General features: G+C 49.4%; 2 protein-coding genes across 22 annotated transcripts in view; one reads left to right on the top strand and one right to left on the bottom strand.

Annotated features, from left to right (window-relative positions):
- The window catches only part of LOC138740935 (neurexin-2-like), an 838,414-nt gene that overhangs the window by 459,879 nt on the left and 360,306 nt on the right, over positions 1 to 18,229 (bottom strand). The window lies entirely within an intron of this gene.
- LOC138741782 (uncharacterized) lies at positions 6,064 to 11,945 on the top strand. Its single transcript, XM_069896074.1, has 4 exons — positions 6,064 to 6,387; positions 6,480 to 6,562; positions 7,533 to 7,784; positions 10,237 to 11,945. The coding sequence occupies exon 4, from the start codon at positions 10,773 to 10,775 to the stop codon at positions 11,691 to 11,693; it is 921 nt and encodes a 306-aa protein (XP_069752175.1). The 5' UTR covers positions 6,064 to 6,387; positions 6,480 to 6,562; positions 7,533 to 7,784; positions 10,237 to 10,772; the 3' UTR covers positions 11,694 to 11,945.

Here is an 18,229-nt window from a genome sequence, read left to right as displayed (position 1 = left end):
TTCCTGCCATAGTGGGGTGCTCCCTCACTTCTGCCCCTCCCACAGTGTGGAGATCCCTCAGTACTGCCCCTCCCACGGTGTGAAGCTCCCTTAGTACTGCCCCTCCCATGGGATGGAGCTCCCTCAGTACCACCCCTCCCACAGTGTGAAGCTCCCTCAGTACCGCCCCTCCCATGGGGCGGAGCTCCCTCAGTACTGCCCTTCCCACAGAGCAGAGCTCCCTCAGTACCACCCCTCCCATGGGGCAGAGCTCCCTCAGTACCACCTTCCACGGGGCAGAGCTCCCTCAGTACCACCTTCCATGGGGCGGAGCTCCCTCAATACTGCCTATTCCAGAGGTGACTTCCTGGATTTTCAACCCACTGTTGTGGTTGACAAAGAGCGGCCGGGGAAACTCTGAACGGAGAGATGAGAATGAGAGAAAGCCTCCTCTTTCTGTCAACTGATGCAAAGCAAGTGAACCATCTCGTCAAATTTATTGTCTAAAAAATCTTCAGAAATGTAGCTCACAAACAGCCAAAACACAATGACCAGATGGTGGAGATGGCGATGTGCCAACCAACCCAGGATTCAGCATCAATGGAATGTACAGCAAGTTCCCACACTTCGCCCACTTGTCTGTGAGCCAGATATAACACTGCCCTCGGCTGCAGCACACACTGTGCCCGGCACACAGAGTACACTATAAACCCACTGAAACACTAAGGGACTCAGCCAGTCTCACAGCGTCCATTGGAGGGGAAGATGTTGTTGCGGACATTTCAAGCCTGAGCCCTTGCTCAAGGTGTGAATGAAGAAACACAGCATCTGAATGAAAGGCTGGGGTAGGTACAGGAGGTGAACTGACAAACGTCGATCCCAGTTGCGCTGAGCCCTGGCGCATCTTAGGGCTGTGGACTCAGCCTGCTCCTGTTCTCAACACTGACCCATGACTGCGTTGCCCGGTCCAGCTCCAACAGGGTCATCGAGTTTGCAGATGGCACGACCGTCGTCAGCCTCATCGGCAACAACGATGAGTTGCACGACAGAGATGAGGTGGAAAACCTCATGAGATGGAGTGAGAGGAGCAATCTGAGTCTCAACATGGACAGATGAAGGAGATGATCGTGGACTTCAGGAAGACCAGGGACGACCACCCTCCACTACACATTAACAACTCTGAGGTGGAGAGAGGGGAGACATCAAATTCCTTGGAGTTCACTTCACTAGTGACCTATCGTGGACCCTCAACATCTCCTCACTTGTCAGGAAGGCGCAACAGGGACTGCACTTCCTGAGAGGACTGAGTTGGGTGAGGCTACCGGCCACCATCACATCAACCTTCTACAGGAGCTCTATCAAGAGCGTCCTGGCCGGCTGCATCACAGTGTGGGGACTGTTGCTGCAGAGAAATGAATCGGAAGTCAATCCACAGGACCATAAGGATGGCAGAGAGGATCACTGGAGTCTCCCTCCCCCCTGACATCGACGGGTTCTAGTGGGATCGTTGTCTGAAGAGGGCGGGTAAAATCACTGAGGACCCCTTCCATCCTGTACACAGCATCTTCCAGCTGCTCCCATCGGGGAAGAGATCCAGGAGGATCAGAGCCAGCACCACCAGGCTGAGGAACAGCTTCTTCCCACGGGCAGTGAGAATGATGAACAACCAAAGGAACTGCTCACACTGATCTCCGAGACCCTCATATTCACAAAACAATATTTATTTGTACGAATGAAGACTTGCCCTGTGTGTGTACTATGTGTCTGTATGTGTGTCATGTCTGGGTGTGTGTGCGTGCTTTTGCACTGAGGACCAGAGAACGCTGTTCCATCAGGTTGTACTTGTACAATCGGATTTCAATAAACTTGACTTGCTTCGCAAACGATGTTCGTTGGAGGGTGATCCACACTGAGAGATGCAGGACATGGTGCTACTCACTGGCTCCCAGAGCCTGCACATTTTACATCCACCCAGGTTAACCAACAAGCTGTCACGTATGCAGGCACAGGTCTCCAGGAAACCAGAGCGCCAGCTCCCAATTCCAATTTATTCTGGTGGCCTTTCAACCTCAATTACAAGCCAAGCTGAAGACGAGATACCAGGTGTCTAAGGCCTCTCCCCCGCCTGCATTTTAACTCCTTCCTTTCCTGGAAATAGAGGATTTAGACAGGGTGTGCGATAAACCCTGAGGCCATTTGACCTGACCACCTTCAAGGGGTTGTGGCCCCGTCATTTAAGAGAACTGACTAAAATAAAATGGCAACGTGCTGCTGTAATGACAGCACTTGGGCCCAGGGAGAGCAGGGAGTGGAGGTACAGTGCTTCCCCTCGGGGTCCAATCACCCAGTCCGACTGCCGTTGGCTCCATACAAGCTTTCAATGGGGGCCAAAGGTGGTTTTATTTTTTAAAAAATGGCTGGGCTTGTGTTCGACAGCAGACATGACGGAGGTTGCAGAATCTGGGGGAGTGGAGGACTGGCGCAGGGCACCAGAAAATGAGGAGTCCACCCTCCCCCCCCTCCGTCTGGGAAGCAGAGGAGTTGACCCATGTGACATTGACCACAGTGGCGGGACCAACAAAGGGGCTCTGAGGATGAAGAAGACATGGGCTGCGGGGCTGCTGGGGATTGCGGTCAAAGGGCCATGCATCGGACTGCGGGCTCTTGGGGACTCCAGTCAAAGGGCCATGCATCGGGCTGTGGGGCTGCTGGGAACTCCGGTCAAAGGGCCACGCATTGGGCTGTGGGGCTGCTGGAAACTCCAGTCAAAGGGAGTCAAAGGCCGCATCAGGCTGCGGGCTGCTGGGGACTGGAGTAGAGGAACTCGCTCCAGGCGGCAGGGCTGCTGGAGACCAGCTTGAGACTGACTGAAGGGGAACCAGGGGAAGCAGGACACAAGAGGGTGCCAAGGGCACTGAGGGCTTCCTGACCATGTCGGAGGTTCAGATCTGGACCTCGGGCTGCCGATGGAATCTTGAATCTCATCCATCACCGTGACCTCTAATCCCTTCTCCCCCCTCCCACCACTCCGAGCATCTCCGATGTTTCCCCAACTCCACTGATTTATCTCCCACGCCAAGTCTAAGCTCAATATCCCCCTTGGTCCTTGGAGAACATTTAATTCTTGCCAACTATCTCGTGTTCACGATCACTGGTTCTGTTTTCACCTGCGGATTCTCGCTGCATCATTCACCTCCAATGGCCACTCCTTTTGGCCTTCCTGCCCCAGTCTGCCCATTTCTTTCTGGCAACTTCCTTGTAACCCACCGTCACTAGGCTCTTTTTTAGGATGTACCCTCGTGATTTGGATTGTGGAACACACAGCTTCATGGCCAAATTGGTAAACGATATGAAGGGAAGCGGAGAAGATAGTGACAAGAAAACACGGAGGCTGCAAAAGGACTTAGATCAGGAGACTTGGCAGGGAAGTGGCAAATGAAATATAATGTCAAAAAGTGAACGGTGGTGCACTTGGGTAGAAGAAATAAATGAGCAACTATTTTTAAAATGAGGAGAAAATTGAAAATCTCCAGATTCAAAGGGAGCCGGGATCCTTGTGCAGGATGGGCCTGAAGGTGAACTTCCAGTTTGAGTTGGGGGTGAAGAAGGCAAATGCTGGTGTTTGTTTCAAGAGGACTACAATCTAAGAGAAGGGATGGAATGTTGAGGCTTTAACAGGCCCTGGTGAGACCTTACGTGGAGAATTGTGAGCAATTTTGGGGTCCTTGTTGGAGAAAGGATGGGCTGACATTGGAGAGGGTTCAGAGAAGGTTCAGATTCTGGGAATTAAAGGGTTATTATGAAAGTATGAGGAGTGTTTGACGGCTCTTGGTCTGAACTCGTTGGGATTTATGAGAATGAGGGGGATCTCATTGAAACGTTTTGAATGTTGAAAGGCGCGGACAGAGTCAATGTAGAAAGGTTGTTCCCCACGGTGGGAGAGTCCAGGACAACTTCAAGTGATGATTGGAGGAGCCGCAAGATATTAGAGTTGGAGGGAACGACTTGAACACAATGACTCAGGAACTGAGTTACAGGGAAAGGTTAAACAGGTTGAGACTTTATTCCCTGGAGCGTAGAGAAATGAGGGGAGGTTTGATCGAGGTATTTAAAATTATGAGGGGGACAGACAGAGTAAATGTAGGTCGGCTTTTCCCACTGAGGGTGGGTGAGATATAAACCAGAGGACATGGCTAAAGGATGAAAGGGGAGATGTTTAGGGGGAACTTCTTCACACAGAGAGTAGTGGGAGTGGTTATTAGTTTAAAGGCAGGAAACAGAGTGGCTTGGTTGCCTGTTACTTGTGGTGTTCCGCAGGGGTCGGTGTTGGGGGGGGGGGGGGGGGGGTTCCTTTTACAGTGCATTTAAATAATTTGGATAATGGAATCGATGGCTGAATTTGTGGATGACACCCAAATGGGTGGCAGAGCTAGTAGTGCTGAGGACACGGAAAAGCTGCATAGATGAGGAGAACAGACAAAGAAGTGGCAGATGAAGGAGGTGTGCAGCCATGGTAGAAGACATGGACGGGCTGAATATTATTTGGATGGGGAGGAAATTCAAAATTCCGAGGTGCAACGGGACTGGAAGCCCTCGCGCAGGATCCCCTAAAGGTCAACCTCCAGGGTGAGTCAGGGGTGAAGAAAGAGAATGCAGGGTCGGCGTTCAGATCTAGAGGGAGAGGATACAAGAGTAGGGAAGGGATGATGAGACTCTGTAGGAGATCTCACGAGGAGAACTGTGTACAGTTTTGGGAAAAGATGTGCTGGCGTTGGGGAGAAGATTTACTAGAACGATACCAGGAATGAAAGGGTTAGGATATGCGGAACAACTGTTGGCCCTTGGACTGTACTCGATGGGGTACAAAGGGATGAGGGGGGTCCTCAGCGAAGCATTTCGAATTCTGAAAGGCCTGGACAGAGTCGATGTGGCCAGGATGCTCCCCATGGTTGGGGAGTCTGGGACAACAGGATAAAAGGGCATCCATTTAAAATAGAGATGTGGAGAAATTTCTTCAGCCAGAGGGTCATGAGTCTGTGAAACTTTTTGCCACAAGTGGCCATGGAAGTGAGGTTGTTGGGTGTAATTAAGGCAGAGATTGACAGGTATTTGATCAGTCAGGGCATCGAGGATTATGGGGAGAAGGCTGGGGAGTGGGACTTGGTGGGAGGATGGATCAGCTCATGATTAGAATGGCGGGGAAGACTCAATGGGCCAATTCGCCGATTGAGCCTGTCATTTGTGAATTTGTGAGTGGAACGAGCTGCCAGCCAAGGTAGTGAATGTGGGCTCAGTTTAACATTGAAGAGGAATTTGGACAGGTCTATGGATGGGATGGATGTGGAAGCCTACGGACTGGGTGCAGGTAGAGGGACCAGACATATTAATAGTTCAGCACTGACTAGAAGGGCCGAAGTGGTGCAGAGTCAGCGTCGGAAGATGTCGGGTGGGAGGAAGTAGAGGGGGCATTAAGGTAACTGCAGGGGGTTGGGGGGCACAAACTCAGCTGGGGGGGTTGGTGGAGAGTGGGCACCATACCTGCCACGGTCCTCCTCTGTGCGCTGCCCTCACCCTTCCCCCTCCCACCGACGTAACGCACATGGAGACGACTCCAGGTGATTCACTCTGGGGGAAACCCCCCTCCAGTGGCGTCGCCCGGAGCGGTGTCCCCCCCCCCCGCCGTCCAGTGACGCTAGTGCTGCGGGTAGGTGTGTTAGGGGAGGGGCACAATAACTCAGTTGAGAGGGATGAGCGGCAAATGCCCCCCCACCCCCATGACACCAAGCCGAGAGAGCCCTGTTTCTGTGCTGTAATAACAACAAGGTGCTGGGACTAGACACAGCAGAAAAGACTGTTCTATTATGTCTGAAATAATTGCAGGGAATGGAAGTTCATCACTGTTAAAATGTCCATTTTCAAACAGGTTGTCAATGAGAATATTGACACATTCTGGAGACTAATATGTTTTTATAACCATTAAATAATTTTCAACTCTATAATTTCACCACGTGAGAAGAGCAGATTAGTGAAGATGTGAATTATTTGTATAACAGAAGGATTCTCTGGCCCACAGACAACAGCAGAATTGGTTTACGATTGTTGTTCCTGATTGTACAGGAAATGACGAGCTCTTGTTTGCGGGTGGAATGGAACGGGCAAGGGAATGGAAGGGGAAATCGAACTGGGAGGCTCACGCTGTTGCGGCAGACAGAGCCGAAGTGTTGAGCGTAGCGATGCCCCAGTCCGCGCCTAATGGAGAGGAGACCACCTCCTAGACGCTGTGAAGTGTCTCTCCTGCCAGGTGGCTGAGCTGTCCTACCTGAGGGCCCTTGACCAGGAGGCACAGGGTCAGTGCAGCACGGCTCATGAGGTTATTCACTTCAAATGCGCAGAAAAATCCTGGCGAAGGTAGGGAGGGCAAGGCCTTCTCCGAAATGGGGGCGGGGGGGGGGGGGGTGCAGTGCTGTTCCAGACGTTACAAGTATTTTGTATTTATTTAGCGAAGGAGACAGTTTGGTAAACAGCAGGAACTCGCAGCGTCCAGGGAAGGCAAAGATGTTTCGGGCCTGAGCCTTTCTTCAAGGTATGAGTTAAAATAGGCGGATGTTTCAATAAAAGAAATGGCAGGTGGAAGGAATGAGAGGAGATCTTATAGAAACGTAAAAATTTCTGAAAGGCAGAGATAAGATAGAGGGGGTGGGGGAGACCAGAATGAGGGGACATCAACTCAAGATCCAGGGGAGTAGATTTTGGACGGAGCTGAGGAGGAACTGCTTCTCCCAAAGGGTGGGGAATCTGTGGAATTCGCTGCCCATTGAAGCAGTGGTGGGGGGCGACCTCAGTAAATAGATTTAAGACAAGGTTGGGTAGATATTTACATCGTCAGGAAATTAAGGGATATGGGGAAAAGGCCAGTCGGTGGAGATGAGCCTGTCATCAGATCAGCCTAGAACAGCGGGGCAGACTTGACAGGCCGAATGGCCGCCTCCTGCCCCTGTCTCTGGTGAGGAGCACAGACCAACAGACAAAGGTGATCATTGGATATGGAGAGGCGGCCAGGAGAGAGGAAAGGTGAGAATTTAAATTCAGAACCGGCTCTTCCGGCCCACGGGTTCGTGCCCCCCAATTACACCCAATTGACCTACAGCCCCTGGTATGTTTTGAAGGGTGGGAGGAAACCAGGGCCCCCAGGGAAAACCCTCGCAGGACGTGCAAACCAGATTCGAACCAGAGTCACTGGTGCTGTAACAGCATTGAGCTGACCTAGCCAGTGATTGGGGGTGGGGGGTTTGGCTTTGTAATGGGGTAAAGGAGACAGAGGGAAAAGGGGAGAGAGAGAGACATAGTGAGAGTGAAGGAGACATACAGATCTTACCCTGGGAAGTTGCTACTGCCGTCCTAAAATGAACCAGGTTGTTGACAGAGCTGACACAGGGACGAAGACTCTCCTAGCTGGAGAAGTGATAGAGAGGGAACCTGGAACATTAACACTGTTTCTCCCTCCACAGACGCTGTCTGACCTGCTGATTCTTTCTTTGCTTTGAATTTCCTAGCTCTCTGCTGCTCCGGTCACATGAAGGATTGGAGGGCAGCTAACGTTTGAAGCAGCAGGAGGTGATAGAACAGTTACAGCCCAGTTGGCTGGATTTTTGACTCAGGTCAAATGAATGGAATCCAGTAACAGGGAGAGTATCGATCTTCATAGAGCAAGGCAGAGATTGATTCAGGACGGCTGTCATAGATTTGTCAAGGGAGCTGAGTTGGATTGAATTCCTTTGAAGAAGTAACATTGAGGGTCGATGAAGGTAATGCATTTAATGTTGTCTTCATGGATTTCGGCAAGGCTTTTAATAAGATTCCACGTGGCAGACTGACAAAATGGTAAAATCCTCTGGGATCCAGGGAAGAGGCAAATTGAAGCCAAAATTGACTCAAGAAGGAAGTTAAGTGCAATGATTGTGGCACATTTTGGATAGATATATGGATGGGAGTGTTCTGGAGGAATATGGAATGGATCCAGGACAGTGGGACTAGAGGAATAATGTTTTAGCACAGACTAGAAGGATCGATTGGCCTGTTTTCTGTACCATCATTTTTGCCATTTCTACAGGTCTTTGTCCATGCCTTGCTGTTGCCAGTGGAGTTCCACAGGACTCTGCACTCCAGCCTATAGCGGCCTGGCCGGAAACATCACAATCAGCTGGGACTGTCCCCAAGAGTCTGATGAAGGCTGGAACTGTCCCCAAGAGTCTGATGAAGGCTGGGACTATCTCCAACAGTCAGCTCACAGCTGGGTCTGTCGCCAACAGTCTGATGAAGGGTGGGACTGTCCTCAACAGTCTGATGAAGGCTGGGTCTGTCCCCAACAGTCTGACAAAGGCTGGTCTGTCCCCAATAGTCTGACGAAAGCTGGGTCTGTCTCCAACAGTCTGATGAAGGCTGGGACTATCCCCAAGAGTCTGATGAAGGGTGGGACTGTCCTCAACAGTCAGCTCATAGCTGGGTCTGTCCCCAACAGTCTGATGAAGGCTGGGTCTGTCCCCAATAGTCTGACAAAGGCTGGTCTGTCCCCAATAGTCTGACGAAAGCTGGGTCTGTCTCCAACAGTCTGATGAAGGCCGGGTCTGTCTCCAACAGTCTGATGAAGGCTGGATCTGTCCCCAACAGTCTGATGAAGGCTGGGTCTGTCCCCAACAGTCTGATGAAGGCTGGATCTGTCCCCAACAGTCTGATGAAGGCTGGGTCTGTCCCCAATAGTCTGACGAAAGCTGGGTCTGTCTCCAACCAACAGTCTGATGAAGGCCGGGTCTGTCCCCAACAGTCTGATGAAGGCTGGATCTGTCCCCAACAGTCTGATGAAGGCTGGGTCTGTCCCCAATAGTCTGACGAAAGCTGGGTCTGTCTCCAACCAACAGTCTGATGAAGGCCGGGTCTGTCCCCAACAGTCTGATGAAGGCTGGGTCTGTCCTCAACAGTCTGATGAAAGTTGGGTCTGACTCCAACAGTCTGACCACAGCAGGGGGTTCTGGTCACATCAGACGAGAGAGGTGACTACACTACAGAAGGTGCAGATTCACAGGGATATTTTAAATTTAGAGACACAGCCCTCGGGAACAGGCCCTTTCAGCTCACGGGAACAGGCCCTTTCAGCCCACGAGCCGGTACCACCCAATTAACCTACAACTCCCTGGTACATTTTGAAGTGTGCAAGGAAACTGGAGCTTCCCCCCTGGGAAAACCCACACAGACACGGGGAGAACATGCAAACGCCTTACAGACAGTGAGGGATTTTAACACCGGTCGCTGGTGCCTTACAAGGCATGTGCTCACAGGCCATGACTTGTAGGGTTTACTGACCCGTGTTTAAAGACGGGTTAGCCTTCACCTTGACTGGTATGAACACAAGGAGTCACAAGCACAGCTTCTTCCCCTCCTGAACCAAAGACACAGCCTCACTTTGACTTTTTCTTCCACTGTTTTTATTTATTTTTGTCAGGTGATTTAAATCAAGTCGTGTTTATATTCGTCATTCATACCATAACCCTTGCAGCGTCCAGAGAAAACGAGATAGCGTTTCTCCGGATGGCGGATCTGATTATTTACATGGATAAATTATCTCAGAATCTTTTTTATAAATAACGCATCACTTATAAATATCTCATTACATTATGCTAGCCCTCGGAGTTCAGAAGCCTCACGGCTTTGGGTGCAGGAAGCTGTCTCGAAACCTGGTCACGAGGGCAGGAGGGAGAACAGATTGTGGGATGGGGCGTGTGGAGCCCTTCACGGTGTTGTGGCCGTTATAAATGTACAACGTGGCATGTACGAACATTGGCTCTGTGACGCTGCGTCAAAACAATAAATTTCGTGACTTGTTCATGATGATAGATCCCAATTCTGGTTCTGTGACTTCAGGAGAGGCAAAACGAGAAAACCTGTGAATGGTTTAGAAATGCACTTCCTCAATATTCACAGAGAGCCTTGTTCAGAGGGAGGGGGTAGATTAGTAAGGGTAAAAAAAAATTTTTTTGACATGTAAAGTGGGGGTTTAACTACAGATCACGGATCATATAATAAAATATCGTAGAGGGGACTTTTATGTGTGTTATTTCTAGAATTTTTGTATTCAATGTTATTTTTGGACATAATACAAGTTATGATTTAATTGTTTAATTATTACTATTATAGAATTTGATGTCCTGAATGAAATAAGTTCTGAAATAATTATGGCTATGCTTCTAATTTACAATTGATAAGCGATCACTCTCCGTTGACCATTGATGGCTCCACCATTGAGGTCGTCAAGAGCATCAAGTTCCTTGGAGGGCACTTGGCGGAGAACCTCACCTGGTCCCTCAACACCGACTCCATAGCCAAGAAAGCCCAGGAGCACCTCGACTTCCTGCGAAGGCTGAGGAAAATTCATCATCTCCCACCTCCCCCCCCCCCCCATCCTCACTACATCCTACAGAGGATGTATCGAGATCATCCTGTTCAACTGTATCCCTGCCTGGTTTGGAAGCTGTACCTCCTCGGACCGCAAGACCTTGCAGAGGATGGTGAAGTCAGCGGAAAAGATCATTAGGGCCTCTCTTCCCACCATGACGGATGTCGACAAAACTCAATGCAGGTGAAAGGCAATAAACATTGTGAAGGTCTCCACACACCCCTCACGTAGACTGTTCGCCCTTCTGCCATCTGGTAGGAGGTACCATAGCACTCGGGCCCTGACATCCAGCTTGGGCAACAGATTTTTACCCCCAAGCCATCAGGTTCCTCAATCCCCAGAACAGATGTTAATAGTGACCATGGACTTTTACTGTTTATGTCTTAATATTTCAGTGAGTTTAACTTCTATTCTAACTAATATTTATGTAAATATGCTCCATGGTCATCAACACATGTACCCCAAGGATAAGTGCTTAGCCTACTGCTCTACTCACTCTACACCCATGTCTGTGGCCGGGCACAATCCCAATGCCATCTACAAGTTTGCTGGTGACCCCACGGTTGTCGTCAGAATCACAGACGGCGACAAGAAAGTGTTCAGGAGGGAGATGGATCAGCCCGTTGGATGGTGTAATGACAACAACCTTGCGCTCAACATCAGCAAAGATCTGAATCTGAACTTCAGGAGGAAGTCAGGGGAACTCGACCCAGTCCTCATCGAGGGGTCAGTAGTGGACAGGGTCAAGAACTTCAAATTCTTGGGTGTCAACATCTTCAAGGATCTGTCCTGGAGCCTCCACGTCGATGAAATCAAAAAGAAAGATCACCAGCAGCTAGACTTTGTGAGGTGTCTGAGGCAGTTCTGCAGGTCACTGAAAACTCTTGTGGACATCTACAGGTGGACTGTGGAGAGCAGTCAGGCTGGTTGCATCACTGCCTGGTACAGAGGCGCCAACTCTCAGGACAAGAATAAACTCCAGAGGGTTGTTAACCTGCAACATCACGGGCACCAGACTCCACTCCATCGAGGACATCGACATGAGGTGGTGTCTCAAGAAAGCAGCCTTTATCGTCAAGGATCCCCCCCCACCACCCCACCACCCAGACCATGCCCTCTTCACTCTGCTGCCATTGGGAAGGAGGTCCAGGAGCCTGAAGACGAGCTCCCAGCGGCACAAGGTCGGCTTCTCCCCCTCCGCCATCAGATTCCTGAACGGGCCACGACCCCCAGACACAGCCTCACTTTTCGTGCACTATTATTTTAATTTTTTTACAGTAATGTTGAAAGGTGGTTATAATATGAAAGTTTGCTCTATGATACTCCCACAAAGCACTAAATTTCATGACTTGTTCATGACAATAAATCCTGGTTTTTGATTCTGCTCCTGGAGAAACCCTATCTCGTCTTTATCGTGTGAGCACAGTATGAACAATAATTAAAGGGGACTTGACTTGTATATCATAGGATTTGTTTGATGTGATTATTAGTTTACCTTGTGTAAAGGAATTTAGTTCAACTCAATAAAAAACATTTTGAAAAGAAAGAGAATGCAATTCTTTGTTGGAGAATTGTGTGGAGTCGGTAACTGACCTCATCCGAGCTTTGGAGTCCATTCACAAAGGTCCCACACAACTGAGGAGGTGACTGGACTTCATGGAAATCCTCTACAGCAGTAGTTTTCAGACCTTTTCTTCCCAGTAATCCCTGTGCCATCGGTGCTCTGTGATTAGTAAGGGGTTACTTCAGGTGGGATGTGGGTGGGAAGGGAAGGTTGAGAATCACTGCTCCAGACCCGATTGTTATTGAAATATTTTACTTGAGAAAAATTGTTGTTGGCCCATTTCCTTTAGAGCAATGAAAAGATGCACATAATGTGTCAATGAGGGACGATTAAAACAGTGGGTTTCAAACCTTTTCTTTCCACCCACATCCCTCCTTAAGCAATCCCTTACTCATCACAGAGCACCGATGGCACACAGATTACTTCAAGTGGAATGTGAGTGGGAGGAAAATGTTTGAAAGCCACTGATTTACATGGACATTTGGAAGGCACTGGGTTGCCCACGAGAGGCTGGGGGCAATGAGTGAACAGCAAAAGTCAGTGCAGGGCGGTTTGAGTGGAGCTGTACAATGGGCTACTCTCCACACACCCTTCCCTTCCCTGTATTTGTCTGGGACATTGCAATTTGGAAGATTAAGGGTGATTTCAGATTTCAAAATTATTCCCAGAGTACGTGTGTGACATCACATACAACCCTGAGATTCTGTTCCCTGCGGGCCAGGCAGAATTACCACTTATTGGTAGTGCAAAAAAAAAACTGTCCACAACCTACACGAGTCAACAGGTAAAGAAATGTACCTGTGCAAAACAGAGAGAGAAAAATCAATAAGGTGCACAAGTCAGAGTCCGTAAACGAGTCCCTGATTGGGTTTGTCGTTGAGGAGTCTGACGGTGGAGGGGGAGCAGCTGTTCCTGAACCTGGTGTGGTGAGTCTTGTGGCCCCTAGACCTTTTTCCTGAAGGCAGGAGTGAGAACAGAGCGTGTGCTGGGTGGGGTGGATCCTTGATGATCGCTGCTACTCTCCGCCGGCAGCGTTCCTTGTAGATGTTCTCAATGGTGTGGAGGGTTTTGCCTGCGATATCCTGGGCCGCGTCCGCTGCCTTTTGCAGGGCTTTCTGCTCGGGGGGGGGGGATTGGCATCCCCGTACCAGGCCGTGACGCAGCCGGTCAGCACATGGACCCCAGCGGTTCAAAGACGCAGCTCACCCCTACCTTGTCAAGGGGGGCTTCGCTATGACGGTAAACGCTGGGCCTCTTCAGCGACCATCAGATCCCACGAATTAAAACTGAATTTAAAAACATGTTTCACAGTAGCAGATCGCACTAATTCCATAGCAGGGAAAATGTACTGGTGGCTCATAATTCACATAATTGTCAGCTAATTTCTAAAGAAGCTGTCAGTCAGGCCTCCCTGTTGCTCGTCTCCCTTTGCAACAGGAAGCTCAACTCCTTTGTAAAGCCATCCATGTGGACACCGCGCCGATCAGCGGTCCCTCCATCACACAAGCAAGCAACGCCAACGGCCCCAAATGCAATCCAATGAGATTCAGGCGGACCAGTTAGCACAGCACTATTACAGAGGGGTCGAATCCTACGCTGTCTCTCAGAAGTGTGCACCCTCTCCCCCTGTCTGCGTGTGTTTCCTCCCACCCTTCCATTGTAGGTTAACTGGGTGTAAATGGGCAAGTCGAGTGTGAATGGCAGAATCACTCTCGACCGTAAATAAAATTTTAAAAGATTTAAATTTCAGAGGGGCCAGGCAGACTCGTCAGAGGGGAAATGGTCTGTTTTCTTTGGGGAATTAACAGCGAAGTGGGGAGAGGGGCAAGTGAACAGCTGGAGGATGCTCTCTGACAGAGCAGGAGAGGCAGATGGAATCTGTGGTTCTAGAAGGGGATAGGCTCATTTCTGGGGAAGCACAAACCTTGTAGCAAACAACGGCTGCACCAACCTGGGCCTCATGAGGGCGAAGTCAGGGGAACATGGCCCAGTCCTCGTCAAGGGCTCAGCAGTGGGAAGGGTCAAGAACTTCACGTCCTTGCAGGTCAACCTCTCCAAGGATCTGTCCTGGAGCATCCGTATTGATGCAGTCAAGAAGAAGGCTCGCCAGCTGCCAGACTTGATGAGGAGTTTGGGGAGATTCTTTACGTCCCCAAGTACCCTTTTGCAGGTGTACCGTGGAGAGCATTCTGGTTGGTTGCAGTACTGTCTGGTATGGAGGTCCCAATCCATAGGACAGGGAAAGACTACAGAGGGTTGTGAACTCGGCCTGCGACATTACAGGCACCAGACTCCACTCCATCGAGGACAATCCACAACAGGTTAAGAAAGCAGCCTCTATCCTCAAGGACGCCCCCCCCCCTCCCCCACCACCCAGGCCATGCCCTCTTCACTCTGCTCCCATTGGGAAGGAGCCTGAAGACAAGGGCAGCTTCTTCTCCTCCACCATCAGATTCTTGAATGGGCAACGACCCCCTGATACGGCCTCACTTTCTCTTATAACTGCACAAATTTATGTATTTTTAAATGTAATTTATCACAATATTTGCATCAGTAATATGGCTGCAAAACAACACATTTTGTGACACATGTTCATGGCGATAAGTTCTGAGTTTGATATTCATAGCTTTCGAAAACCGAATACAAATGTTCAAATTGCTACATGGGATTTGAACTGCCATTCTCTGGTTCATTAGACCAGGCCAAAAGATAAAAGGATTAGGTTTCGACCAATATGTCATGAGTTCTGGAAGAGGACTGGCACTGGGCTCGCAATTACTTGCAATCTGCTGTCAGTATCTGGTCAGACACACGGAGCGCGCTGGTGCAGAGAGACGACTGACTGCCTGTCCCAGACAAGCTCACACAACATCAAATCTCACATCTCCATAGTGTTGAGAGTTCAACAGAGATAAAATAGACCAATTGGCCCAGAAGGTTCATAGGAACATAGGACAGTCCAGGCCCTCCAGCCCTCAATCTTGTGCCGACCTATATATTCTACCAAAATAAACCCTTTCAACTCATAACCCTCTATTTTTATTTCTTCGAGAATCAAACCTTTGTATCTTTCTTGGACCCAACATGCTAATGGTATCATGGATACAGCACGTCAGTGCCTCGACTTCCTCAGGAGTTTGCGGGGATTCGGTACGACATTGGAAACCCTGGGGAATTTCTACAGAGGTGCGGTGGAAAGTGTGCTGACCGTCTACATCACGGTCGGGTACAGGGACACCAACACCCCGGAGGTAGTGGACACAGCCACAGGCAAAACTATCCCCACCGTCGAGAATGTCTACGGGGAAAGCTGTCATTGGAGAGCAGCAGCGTCCATCAAGGACCCACCCCACCCAGCACATGCTCTGTCCTCGCTGCTGCCATCAGGAAAGAGGTCTATGGGCCACAAGACTCGCGCCACCAAGTTCATGACCAGCTGCCACTCCTCCACCATCAGACTCCTCAACAACAAACTCAATCAGGGAATCATTTACGGACTCTGACTTCATCGATTTTTCTCTCTCTGTTTTGTACAGTCAGTTTGTTTATATTTCTTTACTTGTACATTTCTTTTCGGCACTACCATTAAGTGGTACAGTGGAAACCCATTATAATGCGATGGTTTGCGTCCAAACAAAATTGTGTCGCAATAAAACTGGGATCGCGTTAAATCGGGGGTTTGTATAAATAGTTGTAGTTATGGTTGAAATTAAGACAAAATTAATTTTTAGGAAACTGGCTGTTCTCACTGCCCCTGGCAGCTCCAGGTCTTCATGAGCCCGAAGCACCTGACCTAACTTCTGGTGGAAGCCCAAAACCCAAGTCCAATGTCTCATAACATTATATCCAAATTTGCGTGAAATTGGGGTTCCACTGCAAGTGTGTGTGTGTAAGTGTATGTGTATGTGGGTGTGTATATGTGGGTGTGTGTGTGTGTGTGTGCGTGTGTGTAAGCGTGTGAGAGTGTGTATGAGTGTGTGTATGTGTGTGTGTGTAAGTGATTTGAATATGTGTGTGTGTGTGAGTGTGTGTGAGTGTGTGGATGTGAGCGTGTGTGTGTGAGTGTGTGCGCGTGTGTGTGAGTATGTGTGTGTGTGCGTGAGTGTGTGTGTGTGGGTGAGTGTGTGTGAGAGAGTGTGAGTGAGTGTGTGTTTGTGTATGTGAGTGTGTGCAAGTGTATGTGTGTGTGTGCACGTGTGTGTGTGCATATGTGTGTAAGTGTGTAAGAGTGTGTGTGTGAGTGTGTCTGAGTGGGTGAATGTGTCTGTGTGAGTGTCTGTGTGTGAGTGAGTGTATGAGTGTGTGTGTTGTTGTGTGTATGTGTGTGTGAGTGTGTGTGTGCATGAGTGTGTGTGTGTGAGTGTGTGTGTGAGTGTGTGTGTGTGAGTATGTGTGTGAGTGTGTGTGTGTGAGTATGTGTGTGAGTGTGTGTGTGTGTGAGTATGTGAGAGTGTGGGTGTGTGAGTATGTCTGTGTGAGTGTGTGTGTAAATATGTGTGAGTGAGTGTATGAATGTGTGTATGATTGTGTGTGCAAATGTGTGTGAGTGTGTGTGTATGTGAGTGTGTGTGCGTGTGTGTGAGTGTGTGTGTATGAGTGTGTTTGTGAGTGTGCATGAGTGTGTGTGAGTTTGGGTGTGTGTGTGGGTGTGTGTGGGTGTGGGTGTGTGGGTATGAGTGTGTGTGTGTGGGTGTGTAAGGAATACTTCAGCAAGAAGAGACGCCATTGAAATTTTCAATTTAGACACACACCCCACAGTTACAGGCCCTTCCGGCCCACGAGCCCGTGCTGCCTCATTAACCTACAACCCTCAATATGTTTTGAAGGGTGGGAGGAAACCGGAGCCCCTTCTGGAGAAAACCCCATGCAGCCGCGGGGAGAACGTACTAACTCGTTACAGACAGGGAGGGATTCGAACCCCGGTCCCGATTGCTGGTGTTGCACTAACCGCCACGCTACTTGTGATGCTCACACTGACAATAAATCTGAATAAAAAGTCATGTGCCTGTCTACGAGTCGCTTAAATGCCGCCATTGTTGCAGCCTCCGAAGAAGTAGGACGCTGTTTTGTCGGGTTGTACTTGTGCAATCAGTTAATAACAAAATGGAACTTGACAACTACATTTCGCTGCAGTCGCTTCTGTCCTCGATGGAATAAAGATCGATGCTCTTGATGACATTGGCATTAGAGGCCACATTTGGAGAGGGTGATCTGACTGAAGCCAGCACCATCGCGGGCACCAGACTCCACTCCATTGAGGACGTCCACATGAGGTAGTGTCTGAAGAAAGAAACCTCTCTCCTCGAGGATCCCGCACCACCCAGGCCGTACCCTCTTCACTCTGCTGCCATCAGAAAAGAGGTACAGGAGCCTGAAGATGAGCATCCAGCGGCACAAGGATAGCTTCTACCCCTCCGCCATCAGACTCCTGAATGGGCCACCAACCCCCAGACATGGCCTCGCTTTCTCTTCTTTTGCACCAATTCATTTATTTTAAAAAAATGTTTCTTAAGTAATATTTGCACCTGTGATGCCGCTGAAAGCCAACGAATATCCCAGTGGTTCTCAACCTTTTTGTTCCCACTCACATCCCACGTTAAATAATCCCTGGGCCATTGGTGCTCTGTGATCAGTAAGGGTTTGCTTAAGGTGCGATGTGGGTGGGAAGAAGTTTAAAAACCACTGTATTAATCACCCCTCTTGACTTGTTATGTGCACCGTTTCAAAACTCCAAAGACAATAGACCAATGACAATTTTTATCAAGCAAAATATTTCAGTGACAATCAGGTCTAGAGCAGTGGTTCTCAACCTTCCCTTCCCACCCACATCCCACCTTAAACAATCCCACCTTAAACAGAGCACCGATGCTTAAAGTGGGATGTGAATGGAAAGAAAAAGGTTGAGAACCACTGGAATATCGTGAGGTGTGCATGACAATAAATTCTGGTTTCAATTCCAAAGGAAAGAGCGATCTCATAGATCAGGAGCAGGTACGAGGGGCTAAATGACTTCCAAATCAGCATGGAGAGAATGGGCCCAATGGCCAGTTCATGCTGTGTGGCTTTAAGGGTGGAAGATGGCAGAGCAACGATGAAGCACCCAGTCTTCCATTTCTTACGCACACACACACACACACACACACACACACACACATCCATACACCCACACTCACACACACCCCACACCCTCACACACACATACACTCACACACTCGCACACACTCACACACCCTCACACA

The sequence above is a fragment of the Narcine bancroftii genome, chromosome 8 (genome assembly GCF_036971445.1).
Source record: "Narcine bancroftii isolate sNarBan1 chromosome 8, sNarBan1.hap1, whole genome shotgun sequence".
Classification (NCBI taxonomy): domain Eukaryota; kingdom Metazoa; phylum Chordata; class Chondrichthyes; order Torpediniformes; family Narcinidae; genus Narcine; species Narcine bancroftii.
The sequence above is the reverse complement of the archived record's forward strand: the minus strand, read 5'-3'. Positions and strand labels throughout refer to the sequence as shown.